The sequence below is a fragment of the Malus domestica genome, chromosome 13 (genome assembly GCF_042453785.1).
Source record: "Malus domestica chromosome 13, GDT2T_hap1".
In the NCBI taxonomy this organism is placed as follows: Eukaryota; Viridiplantae; Streptophyta; class Magnoliopsida; order Rosales; family Rosaceae; genus Malus; species Malus domestica.
In genome coordinates, this window is record NC_091673.1 from 24,173,676 (window position 1) to 24,198,972 (window position 25,297).

Here is a 25,297-nt window from a genome sequence, read left to right on the forward strand (position 1 = left end):
GCTGTACCGCGTAATGAAGCTCCAAATGATCAACCTCTGATGCCTCCTCCTTCTAAGGTTCTGTCCAATACTGAGGCTCTGAATGATCCCCCTCCGGTGCCTTCTCTTTCTAGGGCTCTACCGACTGCTGAGACTTCTCCTAAGCAACCTTTGTGAAGGCTCCCTCTTGTTTGTTTATTTTGACTCATGTATATGTACATATTTGTAACTTATCGGACATATCAATAAATAAGCTTTGTTTCATTTCAACATATTGTGTTAAATACATCAAGAAAAAGATAAGGAAAATTAAATTTTTCTTACCTCTGTGCGGCATGGAGAAGACGAAGCAAGCGACGAAAGACGATCCTTTGCATAGGCAAGATTTAGAAGATTGCTAGAGGAGGGGGAACAAATATCCTCTAAGCTCTCTCTCTTTCTCTTGTAGGGTAAAATAAATCGCTCTCCAAAGTTGATTTAATAATTCACTTAAGGTGGACTTAAATAGGCTTTGAGAGAAATTTATTTTCCTTTCCTAGAAGTATCTAATTTCCAATTCAAGAGGGAATCTGCATCAAAACAAGAAACAATCTTAAGTTTCCCAAAGCAAGAAGATCTCTACATCTGCTGCCCTTTTCTGCGAGCAGCCCAACAGGTGTGAGGGCATTTACGGTGCCAAAAATAATCAAGAGGCAACACGTGGATTTTTGGGTAAAAGGGACAAAATTACCCTCGAGGCACACTGGAATTCCTACGCACGAGCAATGGACAATCATCCCTCAATCAAGTCAAAAGTGCCCAAATAGGTATTTATTTATAACCTATTTCATCCATCCCTCATCATATCTTCTCCACAAAGTAACCCCTAAATCATTCATTTTTATTATATTAATTAGCTAATTAATTGATTAATTATTCAATTAATTTGCTAATTAAACACAATTCATGAACTTGACCCACAAATCCATCTAAGTGGCCGGTCCATCTCCTCCCAAGGTGGCCGGCCACACCCCTATATAAACCCCTTCATTCTCTCCAAAACTCAACTCCAATTCTCTTGCTAAATTCTCTAAATTCTCCAAACATTTTTCCCTCAAAATTCTAACTTTGGCATCGGAGGTTCTTTGGCCAAAGCCCCCCCTATTCATCGTGGGAGCGTGAGGCTCTTGGCCTTAACCTAAGGTGTTATTTGTTTTGCAGGTGCAATTTTGTCCAAGAACAAGGATGAAGAAATTTGCATCCACAAATAGCATAGCATTCAATTCATGGTATTACACCAAGAGTTTTTTCTTACAAAGTGATATTCTAATCAGTAGTATAGAGTATTAGATATTTTGAATTTTTTAATCATTAAATCTTGATTAGCTAATGGTTAAAACTTAAAATATTTGGAGTATTTTATACTATAGAGCACAATAAATTTTTCTTCTAACCAATAACCACTTTACTGTAAAAAGATGAGAAACCAAAATATGAGTAACTATATAAGACTCTACCAAAGCCAATTGGTCTTAAAGCACATATGCGCTATACCACGCATATACCTAAAAATAACATAAACTTCATCAGTCTAAGATATATATGCTTCGTTTTATATAATTAATTAGGCAAGAGTTGCCATATAAACCAATTAGCAATACTTCTCTTTCTAATATCGAAAGAGAACCTATTCGAATCCTCCTGTTTCGTTGGTCATCAAAAGAGAGACTGTATATCCATCATATACCAAATTGAGGGTATAAGTTCTTAACCTTGATTAGTTAAGTTCAACGATGTAATTAACTAGCCGCTTGTTAATTTCAGCATAGAACTCTAAACAATGAGATAACCAAGTGATAGAACTAGTAGATCCATTAGCCTTTATCTAAAAATAGTCTGTGTACGTACCTAAGGAAAACAAGAAACCTGCTGTTTGGGTATATTTACAGCAAACAGTAGGTGCAGAAAAGATACAACCTATGAGCACTGCATCCTTTCTGGAATGGAATGTGGCCATGAAAATGCTACTCGATCGTGCTAAATTTCAAAGGCAATGGCCCCATTCTTTTTCAAGATAACTAGATGGTCTGAAACTTGAAGGCTAAAACGTGGGCAGCTACTAGACTTGGCAGTTTTTGACACGACACGGTGACACGACACGAAAACGACACGAAAATAACGGGTTTTGGGTCAACACGATAACTTATCGGGTCACTATCGGGTGACCCGTTAAGAACCCGTTAATAACGGGTTCTTAACAGGTATACACGCGGGTAACACGTGGGTAACCCGTTTCGACCCGTTAAGAAAAAAATTATTTTAATAATTTTAAAGTTTAATTACTAAAAGATTTATTATAAAACACAATAGTCATATTAATATATACAATATATTCTATATTAAATATATAGTTTTGTATTATTGTTCTATATAAATTATAAAAAATTAAAAAAAAAAGTTTTAGTCATTATTTATTTTTATTATGAGAGTTCCTTATTATCATTACTAGGATAAATTTTACACAACATATTCTTGTACATAAATTTTACTAAATTTTACATAACATACTAGTATAGTATTTGTATATGCAAGAACTAAGAAGACATACATAAAAGTATGAAAAATGTGAAAGAATATATAAACACTCGTGATTTATCATTATTCCTCTACGAATAGATAATTGTTACACTTATATTATCGTTTAGATTTTTAAAATCCTTCAAGTCCTCATGAATAATGTTTTTTATTTGAGGGCAAAATTAATAAAATTAATAATAATTATTGTAGAAGTGTAAAAAATGTAAATATATATATATACAATCACTCATATATAAAAAATGCAAATGCTTTAAATTAAAGATCAAATTTATTCATTACATTCTTATAGGGTCGAGGAGTGTATATGTACAAAATCATCAAAATCAAAGCTAAAATAACCGTTAAATTGTGATTTTTCACTTATAACTGTCGAAAACTTTTGTTCCGTTACGTAATCTCTGAATGTTTTTTTTTTAAGTTTGCGATCTCGGAATGTGTACAAATAAGTTTGACGGTTGGATCGTTGAAAAAAGTTTTGTAGAATGCATATTGTGTCAAAACGGTATATTAAACAAACACTTAGAGTTAATATTATACTTCTATTAAGTATAAAATAAGTTTTTGTGGTATCCACTAGTGAAAATACTTTAAATTAAAGATCAAATTTATTCATTACATTCTTATAGGGTCGAGAAGTGTATCTGTAAAAAATCATCAAAATCGGAGCTAAAATAACCGTTAAATTGTGATTTTTCGTTTATAATCGTCGAAATTTTTTGTTCCATTACGTAATCTCTGAATGTTTTTTTTTTACGATTTTTTACGTATGCGATCTTGGAATGTGTGCAAATAAGTTTGACGGTTGGATCGTTGAAAAAAGTTTTGTAGAATGCATATTGCGTCAAAACAATAGATTAAACAAACACTTGGAGTTAATATTATACTTGTATTAAGTATAAAATACGTTTTTGTGGTATCCACTAGTGTAAATACTTTAAATTAAAGATCAAATGTATTCATTACATTCTTATATGATCGAGGAGTGTATCTGTAAAAAAATCATCAAAATCGGAGTTAAAATAACCGTTAAATTGTGATTTTTCGTTATAAATTGTGATTTTTCGTTTATAACCGTCGAAAACTTTTGTTCCGTTACGTAATCTCTGAATGTTTATTTGTTATGATTTTTTACGTATGCAATCTCGAATTGTGTACAAATAAGTTTGATGGTTGGATCATTAAAAAAAGTTTCATAGAATGCATATTGCGTCAAAATAGTAGATTAAACAAACACTTAAAGTTAATATTATACTTTAATTAAGTATAAAAAAAGTTTTTGTGGTATCCACTAGTGTAAATACTTTAAATTAAAGATCAAATTTATTCATTACATTTTTATAGGGTTGAGGAGTGTATCTGTAAAAAATCATCAAAATCGGAACTTAAATAACCGTTAAATTGTGATTTTTCGTTTATAACCGTCGAAAACTTTAGTTCCGTTACGTAATCTCTGAATGTTAGTTTTTTATGATTTTTTACGTATGCGATCTCGGAATTTGTGCAAATAAGTTTGACGGTTGGATCGTTGAAAAAAGTTTTGTAGAATGCATATTGTGTCAAAACGGTAGATTAAACAAACACTTAAGAGTTAATATTATACTTCTATTAAGTATAAAAAAAGTTTTTGTGGTATCCACTAGTGTAAATACTTTAAATTAAAGATCAAATTTATTCATTACATTCTTATAAGGTCGAGGAGTGTATCTGTAAAAAATCATCAAAATCGGAACTCAAATAACCGTTAAATTGTGATTTTTCGTTTATAACCGTCGAAAACTTTTGTTCCATTACATAATCTCTGAATGTTTGTTTTTTATGATTTTTTACGTATGCGATCTCGGAATGTGTAAAAATAATTTTGACGGTTGGATCATTGAAAAAAGTTTTGTAGAATGCATATTGCGTCAAAACAGTAGATTAAACAAACACTTAGAGTTAATATTATACTTCTATTAAGTATAAAATAAGTTCCACTAGTGTAAATACTTTAAATTAAAGATCAAATTTATTCATTACATTCTTATAGGTCGAGGAGTCTATCTGTAAAAAATCATCAAAATCGGAGATAAAATAACCGTTAAATTATGATTTTTCGTTTATAACCGTCGAAAACTTTTGTTCCATTATGTAATCTCTGAATGTTTGTTTTTTATGATTTTTTACGTATGCGATCTCGGAATGTGTACAAATAAGTTTGACGGTTGGATCGTTGAAAAATGTTTCGTAGAATGCATATTGCGTCAAAACGGTAGATTAAACAAACACTTAGAGTTAATATTATTATACTTCTATTAAGTATAAAATAAGTTTTTGTGGTATCCACTAGTGTAAATACTTTAAATTAAAGATCAAATTTATTCATTACATTCTTATAGGGTTGAGGAGTGTATCTGTAAAAAATCATCAAAATCAGAGCTAAAATAACCGTTAAATTGTGATTTTTCGTTTATAACCGTCGAAAACTTTTGTTCCGTTACGTAATCTCTGAATGTTTTTTTTTCATGATATTTTACGAATGCGATCTCGGAATGTGTACAAATAAGTTTGACGGTTAGATCGTTGAAAAAAGTTTTGTAGAATGCATATTGCGTCAAAACAGTAGATTAAACAAACACTTAGAGTTAATATTATACTTCTATTAAATATAAAATAAGTTTTTGTGGTATCCACTAGTGTAAAGACTTTAAATTAAAGATCAAATTTATTCATTACATTCTTATAGGATTGAGGAGTGTATCTGTAAAAAATCATCAAAATCGGAGATAAATTAACCGTTAAATTGTGATTTTTAGTTTATAACCGTCGAAAACTTTTGTTCTCTTACGTAATCTCTGAATGGTTGTTTGTTATGATTTTTTACATATGCGATCTCGGAATGTGTACAAATAAGTTTGACGGTTGGATCGTTGAAAAAAGTTTTGTAGAATGCATATTGCGTCAAAACGGTAGATTAAACAAACACTTAGAGTTAATATTATACTTGTATTAAGTATAAAATAAGTTTTTGTGGTATCCACTAGTGTAAATACTTTAAATTAAAGATCAAATTTATTCATTACATTCTTATAGGTCGAGGAGTCTATCTGTAAAAAATCATCAAAATCAGAGATAAAATAACCGTTAAATTGTGATTTTTCGTTTATAACCGTCGAAAACTTTTGTTCCATTACATTAATTAAAAAACTATTAAAGACTTTAGGTAAGCGAAAATATACTTAAAACAAAATTGCGTTTTTATGTTTTGGATATGATAATATGGAATGTATATACTTATTTAGTATTATGTTTTTCATTTGATTATTTATTGGTTTAAAATATATTTTCCTTAACGGGTAACGAGTTGGGTCATATTACCTGTTAATATTATCGGGTCGATTTTGGGTCGGGTCATTTTACCGGTTTATTTTAACGGGTGTTACACGACACGACCCGTTAAGATATCCGGTATGACACGAAAACGACACGAACACGAAAAACACGACACGAATGCCATGTCTAGCAGCTACCCATTCTACCTATCTTCCTAAAGAAGTGAGCTTCTGAGATGTGAATAGACAGCATGGATTTTGCTTGAATTTAATATACGTAAAAGTGAATGGCCAAACAAACTATAATCCTGAGACCGGACCACCTGTTATGGAAAGATCCATGCATAGTATAATCACATGCCTAGGGCTGGCTAGGAGTGAGTATTGGGACCATATATACATATATACAGACTTTTCTCTCCTGTGCACCAAGTCATGTGTGCATGAACCAGTTCAATCTAATGATGCCATAACCATACTCCAACAACAGTCTACAATGCCACAATTACACAATAACGATACTACAATAATACAACGACAAAACCGCCATGGGTTACGCATCACCCGACTTTACTATTGATGTTATACAATATGTCATTATGGTGTCAGATTGTTGTTGTTGTAGTGTCATTATGGCATCGTTAGACCCAACCGGATCAAATGCAACCATGCACACAAAATGCATCTTGAAGAACATGTTGATACTGTTTTTAGATACACCAAGTTGCGCTCTTTTCTCCAAACCCAAGAAATATATCTCTCTTGGTATAATGTGACAATGGAAGGAAATTAAACCATGAGTAAATTGTAGCAATGGTCTCTCAACTTTAATCAAATTGAAGCTATGGTCCCTCAACTAAAAATTCATTACCATTGGTCTCTCAACTCATCAAAATGTGTTGCTATGGTCCTTTTCATCAACTTCATTAGTATTTTGTCAAAATAAGTTATGTTGGAAGGATCATTGCTACAATTGGGGTTCCTCTACTCATCAAAACGTGTAGCTATGGTTATTTTCGTCAACTTCGTCAGAATTTTGTCAAAATGAGTTATGTTTGAAGGACCATTGCTACACTTGGGTTAAAATTAAGGAACCATTGATTCAATTGGGTTAAAGTTGAGGGACCAATGGTAATGGATTTTTAGTTGAGGGACCATAGTTGTACATTTTGATGAATTGAGGGACCAATGGTAATGGAATTCTAATTGAGGGACCATTGCTCCAATTGAGTTAAAGTTAAGGGACCATTGCTACAACTTACTCTTAAACCATAGCCTTAAAGATTAGAATTCAACTAAAAAACCTTTAAAATTAATTCGAAAACTATAATCTAGAAGAAAGTATAAGAAAACTCAAGCTTATGACTGAATAATACAAAAATAACAAAATTACGAACAAATTATCGGGTTTTTATCACAAATGGTCATTGAAATTGACCCACACCATCAGGATAGTCCATGAAATTGAAAATTGAGCAATGTATTCCTAGAAAATAGGTGTTGCAAATCAATGTAGTCATTTTGTCATAATTTTGTGAAAAATGGTGACACATAAATGGGCCCCATAAGTCCTTTTTTTTTCTTTTTCTTTTGTCACAAATAATCCCTGAAATTTAAAATTGATCAATGTAGACCTAAAAATACGGCTTCGAGGGACATCTCATTGAATTGAACAATTACAAGAAGGTGATAGATTCCTTATTGTGCATTCATGTATCTTCACACTCATACATATGAACCCGAATATTACACTATTAGGCCCTGCAATCTCATTGAGGGCTTTAAGGTGAAACTGAAGTTCATATCTATAAATATAAGATAATTATATGCCTTATGTTTAAGAACTATTTGCATGCTACAACCAGAAGCTTTGTAACATTTGACATGTTGTATAAGCATCTATACGTTTAAGCTTCTTGTATAAGCATCTATACGTTTAACAGACAAGCACCTATATATCCATCACTTTCCAAATGGCTAGGAACTTTATTTAAAGACTGAAGTGACTATGGAATGCAAGTCTCCCTGCCCTAATCTTGTTTAGGACATTGCTACCATACTTTCAATCTTATGGACTCATTCATAGAATTATTTTTATAATATAAAGCCAAACTCATGAATCCCTGTGGGAGGACTGAAAGAGGACGTTACAGGCTCTTTTATATGAATAAATCTTGCTCATTTATTTGTTAATTAATATGTAGTTATACAAAATTGGCTTTTAGGGCACAACTCCAATATTGCCCCTAAAATGGGTGGACTTGCTCTTAGGATGGTAAAGGAGTTAACTTGCCCTTACTATTCACTCTGATTAGTACTTGCCTTTGTGCACTTCCACTCATTGGGCAAGGGCACGGCGATTTCCATTCAAAAATATTTTATTTTTATTTTTTGGGTTGCTTTGTTGACCGTGTGTTTAAGTTTGTTTAAGTGTGAAACTTTGTAAGTTTGTTCTTTGAAAGTAAAATGATTCTCTAACTTCAATACTTTATTCCAAATACAAGGCAAAAGTAAAGCATTACAACAAACATAATTAATTAAAAATTAAATGTGAATTCTAGCATAACCAACTACAATATTGAAACAATATTATTCTTAGTAGCCTACAACCTAGGAGATACAATTAGTAGGGCTAGGTCCATTGATACATCCCAACTTGGAATGTTCACGTGTCCATCTGAATCGTGATGTGGTAGCTGATACCTGGAGGATGACGAAGCCATAAAGTAAGGTTGATGTGTAAAAGTGAGAATAAATTTAAACTTTTAATAAATAAACCAAAGTGCACAACGTGATTGGGTGGTAACCCTTATTACAAAACGTGAACTTCAGAGCATAGTGCAAAAAGATGAAAATGGTCTCATCCGTAAAGGATGATTATTTAATACATAAGCAACCTACTTTGACCAAAGAACAGTCAGCTACTTCCAGTGAAACCTCGTACTCCCACGAGCTCATTCTCTCCGTCCTGGATGGGTGGAAAACAAGGTGAGTAGGCCTAGAAAATAAAGTTTTATGAAACCTTTTTGAAAACGTGTAACCCCTCGCTATAAAACAAGTATATGATTTCCCAAAGTAATGAGTTAAGGGATATAGAGTTCTACTACAAAATATCACATCAACAACTCAAATCGCTATCATAAAATCACAGTTATGAAAATCATTAAAAATCACGGCTATGAAAATCACTGCTCATTATCTAAGTAAGTAGCTGCATGAATACTCTGGGTGTAGGTTTTACGTTCTAGTATTACATCACGTGAAGTTGGCACTACGCGCATCAGATACGAGTCTAATCAACAAACCTAGGGATATGTTGGCACCTTACTCTGGATCCAAAACGAACGTAAATGGTACATGTGAACATACACATGAAGCCCAAAACAATACAACTAACTAATAAACACCGTCAAAACATGTCACAATGAGCAGATATAATAAATAAAGATGTCATGCCACATTTTTATACTCACAGTTAGTAAAAACATAAAGTGTAGAAAATCTACTAATAAGATAAACATGGCATGTCACATCAATTATGTAAGAAAACAGTTATGCAAAAAATTACATATATATATATATATTTAAAATCAAAAGACCCACTCATTGGTATGTCGCAGGGTTGTAGCAGCCTAACCTATTTTGCCTGCGGTACTCCTCTAGATGGTCCTCTCTTATATACGAAATTACTATATAATCATTAAACTAATAATAATTGATGCAAAACACCTAATTTCCCCCTTAGTTTGCTGAAAAATGGAATTTAGAGACAATTGGTATTGAATTTGGAAAAACAAAGTGTGGAAACCAAATCAGTGTGTCGAAATATCCTAGGAAACGTCCCAGGGGATTTTTCAAAAAAGTCAACTTTGGTCAACTAACGATCAACAATCAATTTTAATGGAATATTCAGCTGCCTAATGGAATATTCTGTTAAAGTCAACGGGATATACCTTAGAATATTTCATCCAAATTCTGAAATGGATTTGGGTCGGATTCAGTTTGGTTTGTTGTAGATTTTCGTCGAATTTTTTGGGAAAAATTCTAACGCTCCGTTCAAGGCCATTTCATAACCAAAATTTGCCCATTTATCAAAACGAAGCTTAGGACAAGAAGAATACGATTATACCTATTTCAAGGCCAAAAGTTGGTTGGAGATCATCAGAAAAAGACCTGAAAATGACGGCTCGAGTTGGAGTTCTTCATTTTCGTCAGTTTTAAAGTGGATTTCAGCATGCAAGCTCAAATGCACGGCCTAGGGGTTGTGGGAAGTCATCATACACCTTTAAATTCGACCACATCAACAAGGTTTGGTTGGGTTTAGCTTGGAAAAAAAATCCTACAACTCGTCGGAAAACATGGTGGGTTAGGAAATCGTCTATGCGTTCACCAAAACATGCATGCATGCATGAAATCTCACTAGAACTTGAAGAAACCTTGAGAAAGAAAGTCAAAGCTTATCAAGATAGAAGTGGTTTGGTTCATTGGTTATGTTGAGATACATAACGAAAAGTTCATATTTTTCCCAAGCTAGCCACAACCACAAGTTTTTGGACGAGTTGTAGAGATCATTAGGAAGCTTTTGGGTGAGTTTGTGCAATTTTTGGGAGTGGTATGGTGGTTTGGTGCTTGTGTCCGAGAGGGAGAGAGTGACAAGAGATCCGCGAGAGAGAAGGTTGAGAGATGTGAGAGAGAGTTTAGGGCGTGTTTACTAATCGAGATTGTAATCGAGAGAAACGGAATTGCACATTTCCCAATCCATTTCAACGTTTACTAGCAATTAAGGAATCAGAATTTCTATGAGGACCACCCAATATCAGGAATTCAATTCCAGAATTGCCCGGAATTGGATTACCTCTATAGAGGTAATATTTGAGTTTCGGGTAGAACACTCCATCATGAATCAAATTTTTGTACCCAAAATACCCATGTATACTCCTAAAACACCTATACCTTCATAAAAACCAAAACTTTTCAATTGGGCAAACCAAAACACCATATTTTTATCTTTCCCAAATAGCCAAACATTCAAAGTTTCGTGTTGTTTTCAGAAAACCAAGCCCCTCTACGTTCACAGCACCCAACAAAAACAACAAGAGAAGAAGACGATGATGAAGAAGAAGAGAAAGCAGTGAACCTGAAGCAAATTATCGGAAGGGGAAGAAAGCCCACGTAGCTACGGTGACGCAAGAAAATGCAGAGCCTTCATGTTCTCTCTCTCCTCTTTCTCTTTCTCTCACTATCTCTCTCCTTTGTGTGTGCAAAGCAGAATATGGAACAATGATGATATAGAGAACCCATGGGTTCTAGAAAGCTGTTGGGAAACTTATTTCTGTGCAAAAAAATGCACCAATATTTTCCAATGGTGTCAGCCAACCAATATTTTCCAACGGGAATTGTTAATATTTTAATAAAACCATATATATATATAAATATATATATATATATATATATATATATCTGTGTGTGTGTGTGTATGCATGTGTGTGTGAAATTGTTAAAAATTTATGAATTTTTTTATTATTTAGATTAAGGGTATTTTAGTAATCATATTAATTTTCATTCCAATTCAGGTGAACTGGTAAACAAATTATATGAATTTTGTTTCATTTTTACTCCGATTCCAGAACATTTAAGTAAACAGCTTCAACATGAATTTGATTTTTACTCATCCTCAATTCAATTCCTCCTCGATCCAATTCCTCTATTTGATTATGGTTACATAAACGCACCCTTAATGGGTAGAGAGAAAGTGATGGAGTGTTATCATGGAATTGATGGTTGAGTGTAATGAGAGAGAGAGAGAGAGAGAGAGAGAGAGAGAGAGAGAGAGAGAGAGAGAGAGAGGGGAGAGAGCCGGCTAGAAAAAAAATGAGAGAGTGATGGTGATGGGTGTAAGTTGATGGAACAAGTAAGGGATTTTAAAACCCAAACAAATCATTTTTTGTTATTGCCACTTGCATCACATTAACCCAAATAGTTAGTACATGCAATCATTCTCTATGCACGAAGGCAGATTTCAGTGTTCCAAATAGGACTCATGCATTGGTGCGTGCTACATGGGAAAGTTCCAAGTTTTGAATTTCGTCTCAGGTATTTTTTTTCTTCACAATTTTGAACATAACTTGTTTGTTATAATTCTGAATTAAGTTCTGTCTATGGCCATGTGTTCAAAAAAATAAGTACTGTTCAAAAGTAGTAAAATAAGAGTGGTAAAGTGAAAGGAAAATTGAGGTCCACATGGAAGGCTTGCGTGGTGTGACGACCCATCCCTAATTTTCTATGTAATTTCTCCCCAAGTATGTGATTTGACATTCATGTCCTTGTTGGCAAGTGGCGTGAATGTATTTATTCCTTTTTTTTTAAATTGTTTTTCTCGCTATCATGATTAAACTGTGATTTCATCTGTACAAACCTTGTTGATAAGGCACAATAGATTTCTTGTGATTTCATTTGTACAAACCTTATCCATTTTTCTTCTTAAAAAGGGTGATCTGTACCTTACACTTCACCACCAATCATTTCAGTTCCTCAAATCCCTCACCCAATAAACTCTCCCTCTCTCCTTCTTTTTGGACCAATCAAAAACCTTTTTTTTTTCTCTCTCTCTCTCTCTCATCTTTTCCATCTCTCTCCTCATTTTGTAACTCTCTCCTCTCTGCAACTGCAAGGACCTTCACAACCACTCACAAATCGAGTCCAAATACACCATAATCATGATCATCTGGTCCTCATGATCACAAATATACCAACCGATTCTCTAATGGTTGAGTTTTAAGTGGTCAACGCATAGCGACTCGGTAGCTCCAACCCGGTCGAGTTGGCATCATCTTGATCCCGGTAGAGTTACAAGGTTTTAGGATGTGAGGAAGCTTCTACTCAACTCCCTATGGCCATTAGACTAGTTTTGGAGAAGCGTTAATGTCGAATCAAGCATGTTCAAGGAGTTGAGCTTTTGGCCCAGACTTTCGAGCCATTTTCAGGCCATTTCCCATCCACTTTTGGACTTTTGGAAGGTACAACTTTGTTCTACTGTTCACGAGCTTCATTTCCATATAAATTTCGTGAAAAATGGTTGAGAAATGAGCAAGATATTAAGGTTTAAAATTTTACCCAGAAACCGACGAAGATTTTCAGTTTCCAGCGAGTTTAGATGGCGGCGACTGGCGACGACCCATCGGATAAGACAACGAATATTCCATCAGACATGACAAAATATTCTAACGATGTCAGGTAACACTGTTAACGTGACAAAATATTCTAACGATGTCAGGTAACACCGTTAACGTCCGTTAACTGTTCAACGGAATATTCCATCAAGTCTGATGGAATATTCTTGGATTCCATAGCTTCTACCGCGCACGTGCTAGCGCGTGTGGTTGTGGGTTAGGCAGCGCGTGAAGGCACATTCGTGACTTCGAGTAGAACATTTTCTTATATTCAAACCTTCCGTTTGAGCAAATTATGGGAAGTTTTTCCTAACTTTTATGTATATGTGTTAGTTAGTTAATTTTTATTAGTTGTATCACATATATGGGAGACTTACCCTGAGGACATACGTGGACAAGTGAGTAGGGGGCTACGATCCTACGACATACCAATGAGTGGACATTTTGTTTTCATATATATATATATATATTGTATAGTTTCCACAAATACTTTTAAGTTGATTTATGCATGTTATGCCACATTTTACTTACTTTAAAAATAATGTCATGGTGGTTGAGATTTATATTTGATCATGGCATATTCATATGCATTTTACCTGATCATAAATATTATGTTATTGTGTAATGCCAAGTCATTCTACAGGACGCGCGTGTAAGTTCAAGTGAGTCTTTTGTGTTGTTTGGAATGATTGAATTGTATGGCATGCCTATATTCATATAGTTCTCTCATCATTGCTGCACCAGTGTTAGTGCTCACCCCGTCCTTCACGTGATGTTCATTTTGCACCCCACGCTCGCCTTAGATCCAAGTAGGTGCTAGTCTTGTCGTATAGGTCACATTAGGCGACTCCAACTCATAGGTGACATGCATAGTGCTTGTCTTCACATGATCGTAGCACTAGAGCATATATTATTATTAAACCTAGTCCTGTCGTACATGTCACATTAGGTGACTTCGACTCATGTGTTAGCACAGATGGATGAGCAATAGGTGCAGTCCTACATGTCATATTAGGTGACTCCGATTGTGTGCTAGTATAGATTGTTGAACACATGATTATATTCATATTGTCGTTGAGATGTTCTGTTGTGGCATATTCCTGAATTTATTGTTGGCATGCATTTGATTTCATACTTATACTTAGTATGATTTCTGAAAACTATACTTGTTTTACAGTGAGGGGTTAGTATGTTCAGAAAACAAATGGATTTTGTTTGTACCATACTTGACCAATCCCGAAACTACCGAGCACCGGCCAACGCTATACTGTCAAGGACCCAGAAGAGTTCCCCTCCGACCAGGAGGCCAATCACTACTCGACACGTGTAAAGATTAGAAGCCAATCAGAGCGCAGCACGTGTCGACATCAAGAACCAATCATAACATGACACATGTCAATGTGACAAAGCTACAAGTTTTTCTATAAATAGGGGTCATTCCCCCACAATATTGGCTAATGCCATTTGTGTTAAATCATTCACAAGAACTCACTAAATTGAGAGCTTGATCCTTTGTACTTGTGTAAGCCCTTCACTACTAATAAGAACTCCTCTACTCCGTGGACGTAGCCAATCTGGGTGAACCACGTACATCCTGTGTTTGCTTCTCTGTCTCTATTCATTTACGTACTTATCCTCACTAGTGACCGAAGCAACCAAGCGAAGGTCACAAAACCTGACACTTTCTGTTGTACCAAAGTCTTCGCTGATTTTGTGCATCAACATTTGGCGCCGTCTGTGGGAAACGACACTTATTCCTACTCTCTTCAGCTGTGTCAAGCTGGTTTCTATCATTCGTACACTTTCTTTTGATCAGGCATCTCTCTCCAGCATGGGAAGCGAAGGAAGCCACAGCACACAGAATGACACCCCCCTTGCACATAGTGCGAAACAACGAAAGAAGGAAGGAAAACGAGTTCTTCTTCAAGCTAAAGTCGATGAGTTGGAAGCTCAGAACAACAAGATAGCAATGAGGAATGAGGTCCTCCAGGAGCAATATGAGAAGCTTTTCGAGACACTTCACGAAGCTAGGCAAGCTCAGACACGGGAGCTTGTTGCCCCCGTGGAAGTCAACCATCAACTGGGTGCCCTCCAACCTGGAGGGTCACATGCATTCGACATAGATATCCCTGATAGGGAACAAATTACCCCTCGATTTGATAATCAACATGAGGCTTCTCTTAACCCAGTTGCTTCGACCCGAACCATGAGAAGCGGAGGGAGACACCTCTTTGCTGAAGGGGCAGAAGGATCGAAAGCCGTCTTTCGCGATTGTCGGGATTTCCTGAAGCAACGTCGAGAGAATTCCATCCATATAAGCTCAAAGATCAATGACCCAAGGATTTCTGAGAGACTCGGTCCCCTGCCACGGCCCGAGCCGGCCACCAACTTGGGGAAGGTGCAACAAGTCCTAGAGAGACATGAGGGTACAGGGGACTCAGAGGTGTTCCGACAGACATACCCTGGAAGCCAGTACAGCGAGTCCAGGGAAAAATCACATGCCCTTGATCAAACCTTCCTAATTCCAAGAGGAGATGGAGATTTACGAAAGAAAGCTCCAGTGGCACATAACTCCGCTCAGGACCCCCTTGTCCTACAACTTCTTGAGGAAGTAAACAAGTTGAAGGCTGAACGTCAGGCTGAAATACCTGACTGGAACCAACCCAGGCCTGGCCCTCTTACAAGGAGGATCCTCAACACCCCCCTTCAAGCAAAGACAAAGCAGAAGCTTGGCTTGCAACTTTATACTGGAAAAGAGGACCCGATTGAGCACCTTAACCTCTTTGAGTCCACCATGGCATACCGGATGCACACCGACGAAGAGCGATGTCTTCTCTTCCCCTCCACCCTCTCTGGCGTAGCTCTAAATTGGTATTGTCGTCTTACACCTGAGACGGTAGACTCATTTGAGGAATTGAGGAAACTATTTGTTTCCCAACACATTTTCCAAACCGATCGCTTGCACTCTGCAGATGACCTGTACATTATCCGCCAGAGGCCAGACGAGTCATTACGTATGTATGCTGGCCGCTTCAGCCATGAATACTCCCGGTGTGCCGAGGCAGACGACAAGACTGCCCTCAAAGCCTTCACGGCAGGCCTACGTGATTGTTTCTTTAAATACATGATCAATGCCAATACTTGGAAGACTTACTCTGAGGTGATGGCGCAGGCTTATAACCATGCCTCCGCCGAGGCAAAGACATATCAGGAGAAACCCCCTCACCCAACGCCATGGAGGAAGAACTAGCAATAGCTAAAGTTTGACGGTTGGGAAGATCATCCAATGTTTCTCTAGTACAGGACTCTAACAAAGACCCTGAAGACTCCGACATTGCAGACTCAGACTTAGAGCTAAAGCTAGAAGAGCCCTCATCACTAGAACTTCCAGGCTCTGACATCTACAATAAGAAGAAACAAATTCTATCACTACATGCATGATCAAAACATAAGGAAGTTCCTATATTACCCACAGGAAGATGGTGCAAAGCGATGCCGGAACCCTTCTCAATCAGAAAGCAATCCGTCTTCCACAGTCACTACAAAACAAGCAAATGAAGACCGTGTCAAGCGCCAAAAAAAAAAAAAAAAAAAAAAAAAGAAAACAGCTTCATCCAAAAAGCTTCACCCGAAAAGCTTCACCTCCAAAACTTCACCCAAAAAGCTTCATCCAAAAAGTTTCACCCACAAAGCTTCACCTAAAAAAGCTTCACCCAAAAAAAAAAAAAAAAACTTCACCTCCAAAAAGCTTCACCCACAAAGCTTCACCTAAACAGCTTCATCCAAAAAGCTTCACCCGAAAAGCTTCACCTCCAAAGCTTCACCTAAACAGCTTCATCCAAAAAGCTTCACCCGAAAAGCTTCACCTCCAAAACTTCACCCAAAAAGCTTCATCCAAAAAGTTTCACCCAAAAAGCTTCACCTAAAAAAGCTTCACCCAAAAAAAAAAACTTCACCTCCAAAAAGCTTCACCCAAACAGCTTCACCTAAAAAAGCTTCACCCACAAAGCTTCACCTAAACAGCTTCATCCAAAAAGCTTCACCCGAAAAGCTTCACCTCCAAAACTTCACCCAAAAAGCTTCATCCAAAAAGTTTCACCCAAAAAGCTTCACCTAAAAAAACTTCACCCAAAAAAAAAACTTCACCTCCAAAAAGCTTCACCCAAACAGCTTCACCTAAAAAAGCTTCACCCACAAAGCTTCACCTAAAAAGCTTCACCCACACAGCTTCACCCAAAAAAAACTTCACCCGAAAAGCTTCACTTAAAAAAGCTTCACCTACAAAGCTTCACCTAAAAAAGCTTCACCTACAAAGCTTCACCTACAAAGCTTCAACACAAAACCTTGCTCCAAATAAACAAATTTTGTTCACAAAACCCAAGATGCCCTTGAACTTGTACAAAAACACTTGGGTAAACATAAACATTTTTTGTTTTACACCCACAAGGGCCCAAAATTTTCCTTCTTATTTATTCACTTATATATGTTCCCAAACATATTATAATAGATCCAACAACAAGCCAAAGTCCCAAGTTTCATAATGGACAAAAGTACAAGCAATTCATCAATAATGAAGGTGCTACAAAACTTGGAATCTGCCCCAAAATAGAAATCCAACCCAAGAGACTTTTTCTCTCTCTCCCTCTTCCGCCTCCTTTCATCTATCAAATTTCTGCAACCTCTGCTCTTCTCCAATGGAGCTGAATTTTGGACACCCTATAGTTTTTGAGCATATGAACAACTTTCAAGAAGGAACCATTTCTGTTTGAGCGACGGAAATTGAAGTGTTGAAGCTCCAAACATGACAGTCGGATTCTTGCAGATTTCGAAGCTGCTGTGATGTTTCGAAGATCTGGAAATATTTAACCATTAGTTCATTCTGAATTTTTGATATGTTATGAAAGAGACAATGAGGAACAACTTCAATGAAGAAAGCATGCTGATCTGAACAATAGAAAATGGAGTTTTGAAGCTCACAACAAATCTGACAGGTTGACAGAAAAATAATAACCAGTCATTCATCATACCTGAATTTCTTGAGTTATACAGCTCCGAGGGATCTCAAATTTGGATATGTTGTAGTTCACAAGCTGAGGAACAACTTCAATGAAGAAAGCATGCTGATCTGAGCAAGAGAAAATAGAGTTTCAAAGCTCACAACAAATCTGACGGGTTGACAGACAAATGATAAACAGTCACTCATCATACCTGGATTTCTGGAGTTATACTGCTCCGAGGGACCTCAAATTTGGATATGTTGTAGTTCACAAGTTAAGGAACAACTTCGATGAAGAAAGTATGTTGATCTGAACAAGAGAAAATGGAGTTTCGAAGCTCACAACAAGTCTGACAGGTTGACAGAAAAATGATGAACAGTCACTCATCATACCTGAATTTCTGGATTTGTACTGCTCCGATGGATCTCAAATTTGGATATGTTGTAGCTGACAAGGTGAGGAACAACTTCGATGAAGAAAGTATGTTGAGATGAACAAGCAAAAATGGAGTTTAGAAGCTCACAACAAGTCTGACGGGTTAACAGAAAATTGATGAACAGTTACTCATCATACCTGAATTTCTGGAGTTGTACTACTCCGATGGATCTCAAATTTGGAGATGTTGTAGTTCACAAGATAAGGAACAACTTTCATGAAGACGACTTTGCGATCTGAGCTATAGAGAATGGTGTTATCTTGCATCCACTCAGGCTGATTAGTGGAAACGAAAAGCAATTCCACCAAAGAAAAGATGAAAAAGAGAGAAAAGCTACTAATTGCACTTGATCTTGTCTAGTCAATAGCATGCAGCATCAAACACACAAAAGTTGGAAATATTTTTAGATAAGGCATATGCGAATGTGTGACATCGAAACAAGGATTCGTTACTTTGACAAATTAGTAACAAGCGAGACACCTCATTCGGCAACTCTCTTCGCCTGAAGACTTGGGGGACTCCCACCATATGCTACTGCACCTTAATACTCGGCAGTCTCACAACCACTCAGTGACTTGGATTTTTCAAGTCTCCAACCGAGAAGTTTTCCTCACTCGGGAAATTAAGGGAACACTACCTCAAACTACATGCTTCACTCACAAAGCTTCAACAATACAGGTTTCAACAAAAGCAAAAATTCAAAGAACTTTATGAAGAAGGCTTTGGTGTATTTAACACAATATATTGAAATGAAGCAAAGCTTATTTATTAATATTTTCGATAAGCCACAAATATGTACATATACATGAGTCAAAATAAACAAACAAAAGGGAGCCTTCACAAAGGTTGCTTAGGGGAAGTCTCAGCAGTCGGTAGAGCCCCAGAAAGAGAAAGCACCGGAGGGTGGTTATCCGGAGCCTCAGTACTTGACAAAACCCCAGAAGGAGGAGGCATTGGAGGTTCATCATTTGAAGCTTCATTACCAGGTACAGCCCCAGAGGACGAAGGCAATAAATGCCTTTGGAACAAACCCACAAACCGCTGATGATCAAGTAAAACCTTACCATCAGATTCCTTCATCTGGTCAAGCTTCCTCTTCATGTTTGTAGCATAGTCATGGGCGAGCCGGTGCAACTGCTTATTCTCATGCTTGAGCCCTCTAATCTCCTGTTTGAGACTCATCACTTCAGCAGCCAATGATTCAACTTGGCGGGTTCTAGCAAATAGGCGTTGGGCCATATTAGACACAGAACCTGCACACTGAACACTAAGAGCCAGAGAGTCCTTAACAGCCAACTCATCAGACCGTTTGGAAAGTAGTCTGTTATCTTTGGGAGTGAGAAGGTTCCTGGCCACCACTGCAGCGGTCATATCATTCTTCATCACAGAATCCCCAACGGTAAGAGGACCAGTAGGGGATATGAAGGATGGGCGCCATATGTTGTCTGGAGAAGGCGTGGCTGTCTCTTCTCCAAGGTTCAGGTCAAAACGACGGTCGGAGGGTCCAGACATTTTCAAATGTGTTGAAGAAGGAAGAGGTCAGACAAATCAAGATCTTAGAAGTGCAAGAAATGAGCTTCTACTGGTAGAGATTCAGGTGTGCTGTGGAACTTAATGCCAGCCTCTATAAAAATCTGCACTCGACGGAGCTTCAGAAATCGAAGAGGCGTTTGCTTTCTCAAAAGCTGGGTTGCTCAGAGACCACGAGGGCCGATCTCAGAAATCGAAGAGGCGTTTGCTTTCTCAAAAGCTGGGCTGCTCAGAGACCACGAGGGCCGATCTCAGAAATCGAAGAGGCGTTTGCTTTCTCAAAAGCTGGGCTGCTCAGAGACCACGAGGGCCGATCTCAGAAATCGAAGAAGCACCTGCTTTTTCAGCCTCGTCAGCACCTGTCACATGCACAATCAGCTTTGCGAAAATTACGGGCAATCTGTCGAAGATTTCTGGTGAAGTAAAAAGCACGTGAATCTTATTGTTCAATCACCGCTCTCCATATGCACCATCAACTCCTCGGGTACCACATATAACTTTGTCAAAGATCTCTGACAAAGTTTAGGCACGAGAATTTCGAAGTTCCAGCTACCCTACTATTACCCATAAGGGTAAAGGAACAGCACCACTGCTTGACAACTGGAAAGTCCCTATGTGTGTCGACCTCCGTGTTTTGCGGCAAGACAGGTTGGCAAGAACGTCCAACCTTTACTCACATTCGAGAAAAGACTCCCAACATAATTACTTTCTCAAAAATCGGAGTAGCACCGCTTTCCGAATCTCGAGAATCAGATCCTCGACGGGATTGCTTGTTCGAAAACCGAAGAGGCACAACTCTCAGAACTTCGAGAGCCAGATTTCCTTAGATAAAGCTTGTCTGTAATCTTCACACGTAATATCAGCTTTCCAGATACCACATACCACTTTTTCAAAGTGCTCTGACAAAATTAAAACACGTGAAGCTGGCAACTCCCACTACATTGCTGTGACCAAGAAGGGTAAAGGAATAGCATTACTACTTGTTATTGGGAAATCCTTATATACATTGACCTCCCTCCTCAACGGACAGGCAAACCTGCAAAAATGCTCAACCCTTTCTCGCATTCGAAAAGGCACCCTCAACATAACCTCTCGAAATACTCAGCTTTATTTCCCCCCGATAATACCTCAGCAAATAAGCCACACCAAGAACAAGAGTATCTCATATCATCAGGGTCGAAAGCAAGAGTATCCCATATCATGCTTTCTCCCTATCTTTGTCTTTGTCCTTGTCCACACCTGCAGGACAAGGAGAAAGAGAGCAGTCAGTCGGAACCTGAAATCAAACCTCCAATTTGGAACTGACTGCCTGGAGCCTTTGCCTGGTTGCTTACTTAGCATTGCTCTCGAGTACTCATCCTCAACTGCTGTCAAGGTCACGAATTCCACCGGCAAATACCTCATGACAGTTGATCAGATATTGGCTCTTTACACTGAAGCTGCCAAGCGTGGATGAGTCACTATGAAGGAATGTTCTGAATGACCATTTAAATGCAAAGGTTGCACACCACTTCTGCCATGCAAAAGATTGAAGCAGAAGGTTCAACGGTGAGCTGAAACAGATCACTACAGCACGACACCTTTCCATACCACATTCATTATTCCGTCAACAGCAAAAGTATCCCATATCATCAAGGTCGAACGTACTCTAGATTTGATGGACTTGTTTTGACCCTCAAATTTTTGAGTCGGCCTTATACTCTGAAGGGTACCAGAAAACCCTCCAGCACAGTTCAAGAATAAGCCTGTGGAAAGTTACTTCTTCAAAAGCAAAAGTATCTCATATCATCTCTTATCCATTTGCTTCTCCTTATCCTGGCAGTTGAATGAGAGACAAGGAGAAGGAGAACAATCAACCGGAAGCCGAAGTCAAACCTCTGATCCTGGGTTGCTTACTTGGAAGTTTGACTGCTTACCTTGTCTATCACCTCTTTCGGCAGATCTCCTAGCTCGGCGACTTGGGGGACTCCTACTATAGGGTTTGTATCACACTTGACTAAGCCCGAAACTACAACTAAGCTTCAAGTGAAATTGATACATTACCTTGTGCGTCAACATCAGCTAAATACACCATTCCCGGATGGAGGAAAGGTACTTCCAGAGAAGGGCAGATGAAGATCAGACCACACTTCGGTACTTAGAAGTTTCGTGATTACTCAAGGGATTGGATCTTGCAAGTCCCCAACCGAGGAGTTTCCCTCACTCGGGAACTTAGGGGAGCACTGTTTGTACCATACTTGACCAATCCCGAAACTACCGAGCACCGGCCAACGCTATACTGTCAAGGACCCAGAAGAGTTCCCCTCCGACCAGGAGGCCAATCACTACTCGACACGTGTAAAGATTAGAAGCCAATCAGAGCGCAGCACGTGTCGACATCAAGAACCAATCATAACATGACACATGTCAATGTGACAAAGCTACAAGTTTTTCTATAAATAGGGGTCATTCCCCCACAATATTGGCTAATGCCATTTGTGTTAAATCATTCACAAGAACTCACTAAATTGAGAGCTTGATCCTTTGTACTTGTGTAAGCCCTTCACTACTAATAAGAACTCCTCTACTCCGTGGACGTAGCCAATCTGGGTGAACCACGTACATCCTGTGTTTGCTTCTCTGTCTCTATTCATTTACGTACTTATCCTCACTAGTGACCGAAGCAACCAAGCGAAGGTCACAAAACCTGACACTTTCTGTTGTACCAAAGTCTTCGCTGATTTTGTGCATCAACAGATTTTATAAACCTTTATTTTTGTACCCACTTACCCTTCTGTTTTTTTTTCGTCCCTCCAGGTCCTAGATAACTAACCTACTATGTGGCACTCGAGGATTACCCGGTAATTTTGACATATCTCCATTTTAACGTAGGAACTTATCTCTAGTTGTGTAATAAGTACTTCTCTCATTCGACTGCTTTACCCTTATATTATTTATGCTCTGAATATTTGTAGTTTTTGGGTTATAACCACTGTTGTGCACTCATCTTATTAGTTAATTAAGTTCTAGTTCGGTTTTAATTTATTCACATTTTTCTTTCATCACTTGCACTTTTGGTTACGTTACCTTCACGTGACGGCCAGCACGCCTTGATTCTGATCGGGGTGTGTCACGTGGCATCTCATGGGCATTTTAGAAATTTCATTGCTATCGGAAATAAAAACATTAAATTTCAGGATGGGATGTCACATCCATTTTCCCTTGGAACGTATGGAACTCCCTTATCTTCCCTAGAAAACCTTCACTCATGACAATATTTTTTTCGCTTTTCAAAAATTGTTTTGAAAATTAGGAGACATATCGTCGAGGCAGCGGAACATGATATCTCAATCTTTCTCGTCTTGCTTTTCTTGCCTATTTAACTCTCTTTCTCTTGCCTTTGTTTCATCTCTAGCCTTGTCCTACTCGTTAAATAACTTGTCTTGTTCCATATTTAGTGCATGTTGGCAAGCTAATTCGTCAACTAATTTTGACTAATCATTAATCGAAAATTCCCTCTTGCAACTCTTTTCTTAGCAGCCTTCTTACCAATAGGCCTCATGGCTTCTTGGTTTTATGTGAACGATTCAATTGGGGTCTCCAATGGTTCCTTCAATGGCGACTATTCAATATTAGATTCATGAAAATGAGTCTTATTCAACCTAACTTATGGACCACTAGGCAGAACTTTGTACTTCGGAGTATGCTTTGCAATGTTCCAACATTCATGCCTTGTGAATGATTTCTTATTTTCAAGATTGAACACATTTGTACTTGTAGTAACTAAAATAAAAATTGTGAAACAACATAAAGGTCTAAATAATAACATGTTAATTAGATTTTAAGTTTGTTTGTACCATACTTGACCAACCCCGAAACTACTGAGCACCGGTCAATATTATACCGCCAAGGACCCACAAAAGTCTCCCTCCAACCAGGAGGCCAATCACAACGCGACACATGTCAAAATCAGAGGCCAATCATAACGCGACACGTGTTGACATCAGAGGCTAATCACAACACGACACGTGTTAATGTCAGAATGAAACTAGAAACTCTCTTCTATAAATAAAGATCATTCTCTCACAATATTTCCTAATGTCATTTGTACTAAATCATTCACTAGTACTCACTAAAAGAGAGCTTGAACCTATGTACTTGTGTAAACCCTTCACAATTAATGAGAACTCCTCTACTCCGTGGACGTAGCCAATCTGGGTGAACCACATACATCTTGTATTTGCTTCCCTGTCTCTATCCATTTGCATACTTATCCACATTAGTGACCGGAGAAATCTAGCAAAGGTCACACACTTGACACTTTCTGTTGTACCAATGTCCTCACTGATTTTGTGCATGGCGCCGTCTGTGGGAACGACACTTATTCCCTCTTTAGCTTTTTTAAACTGGTTTCCAGCATTCGTACACTCTCTTTTGACTAGGCATACCTTTCCAACATGGGGAGCGAAGGAAGCCACAACACACAGATTGACACCTCTCTTGCACTTGGTGAGAAGCAACAAAAGAATGAACAAACAAAGTTTGCTCTTCAGGCTCAAGTCGATGAGCTGGAGGCTCGGAACAACAAGATAGCGATGAAGAATGAGATCCTCTAAAAGCAGTATGAGAAGGTCTTCGAGATGCTCCACGAGGCTAGATATACTAAAACACACGTGCTCATCACCCTTGTGGAAGTCAACCATCAACTGGGTGCCCCCCAACATGGAGGGTCATTTGCCCTCGACCTGGGTATTCCTGTTTATGAGCGAGCTACTCATCGAAATGGCGACCAACATAAGACTTCTCTCAACCCAGATGCTTCGACCCGAAGCAGGAGGAATGGAGGAAGGCACCTCCTTACAAAAGGAGTGGAAGGATCAAAAGCCGTCTTTCGCGACTGTCGAGACTTCCTAAAGCAACGTTAAGACAATCCCATCCATGTAAGCTCGAAGATTAATGACCCAAGGGTCTCTGAAAGACTCGATCCCCTCCCATGTCCCAAACTGGCTACCAATTTAGGGAAAGGGCAACAAGTCCTAGAGAAACACGAAGGTATAGAGGACTCATAGATGTTTCGACAGACATACCTTGGAAGTCAATATGGCGAGTCCAGGGAAAAATCACATGATCTTGATCAAACCTTCCTACTTCCAAAAGGAGATGGCGATTTACGAAAGAAAGCTCCAGTGGTACATGACTCCACTCAGGACCCTCTTGTCGTACAACTCTTTAAAGAAGTAAACAAGTTGAAGGCCGAACGACAAGCTGAGATACCTGATTGGAACCAACCTAAGCCTGACCCTCTTACAAGGAGGATCCTTG

The 25,297-nt window shown here is 38.0% G+C and overlaps 1 protein-coding gene across 5 annotated transcripts; it reads right to left on the minus strand.

The window, feature by feature from the left end:
- Positions 1–17,480: 17,480 nt before the first annotated feature.
- LOC139190707 (uncharacterized) lies at positions 17,481–20,142 on the minus strand. Of its 5 annotated transcripts, none has more exons than XR_011575055.1 (5): positions 18,604–18,766; positions 18,423–18,477; positions 18,242–18,339; positions 18,061–18,158; positions 17,481–17,885 (listed from the first exon to the last, which is right to left on the minus strand). XR_011575055.1 is itself a non-coding variant. In XM_070811137.1 (4 exons), the coding sequence occupies exon 1, from the start codon at positions 19,976–19,978 to the stop codon at positions 19,304–19,306; it is 675 nt and encodes a 224-aa protein (XP_070667238.1). In that variant the 5' UTR covers positions 19,979–20,142; the 3' UTR covers positions 17,481–17,885; positions 18,061–18,153; positions 18,242–18,315; positions 18,604–19,303. The 5 variants fall into 5 exon arrangements, 1 of the variants encoding a protein (XP_070667238.1); XR_011575056.1 differs by having other exon boundaries at positions 18,061–18,153; positions 18,423–18,496; positions 18,604–18,744; XR_011575054.1 differs by having other exon boundaries at positions 18,423–18,496; positions 18,604–18,744.
- Positions 20,143–25,297: the final 5,155 nt, after the last annotated feature.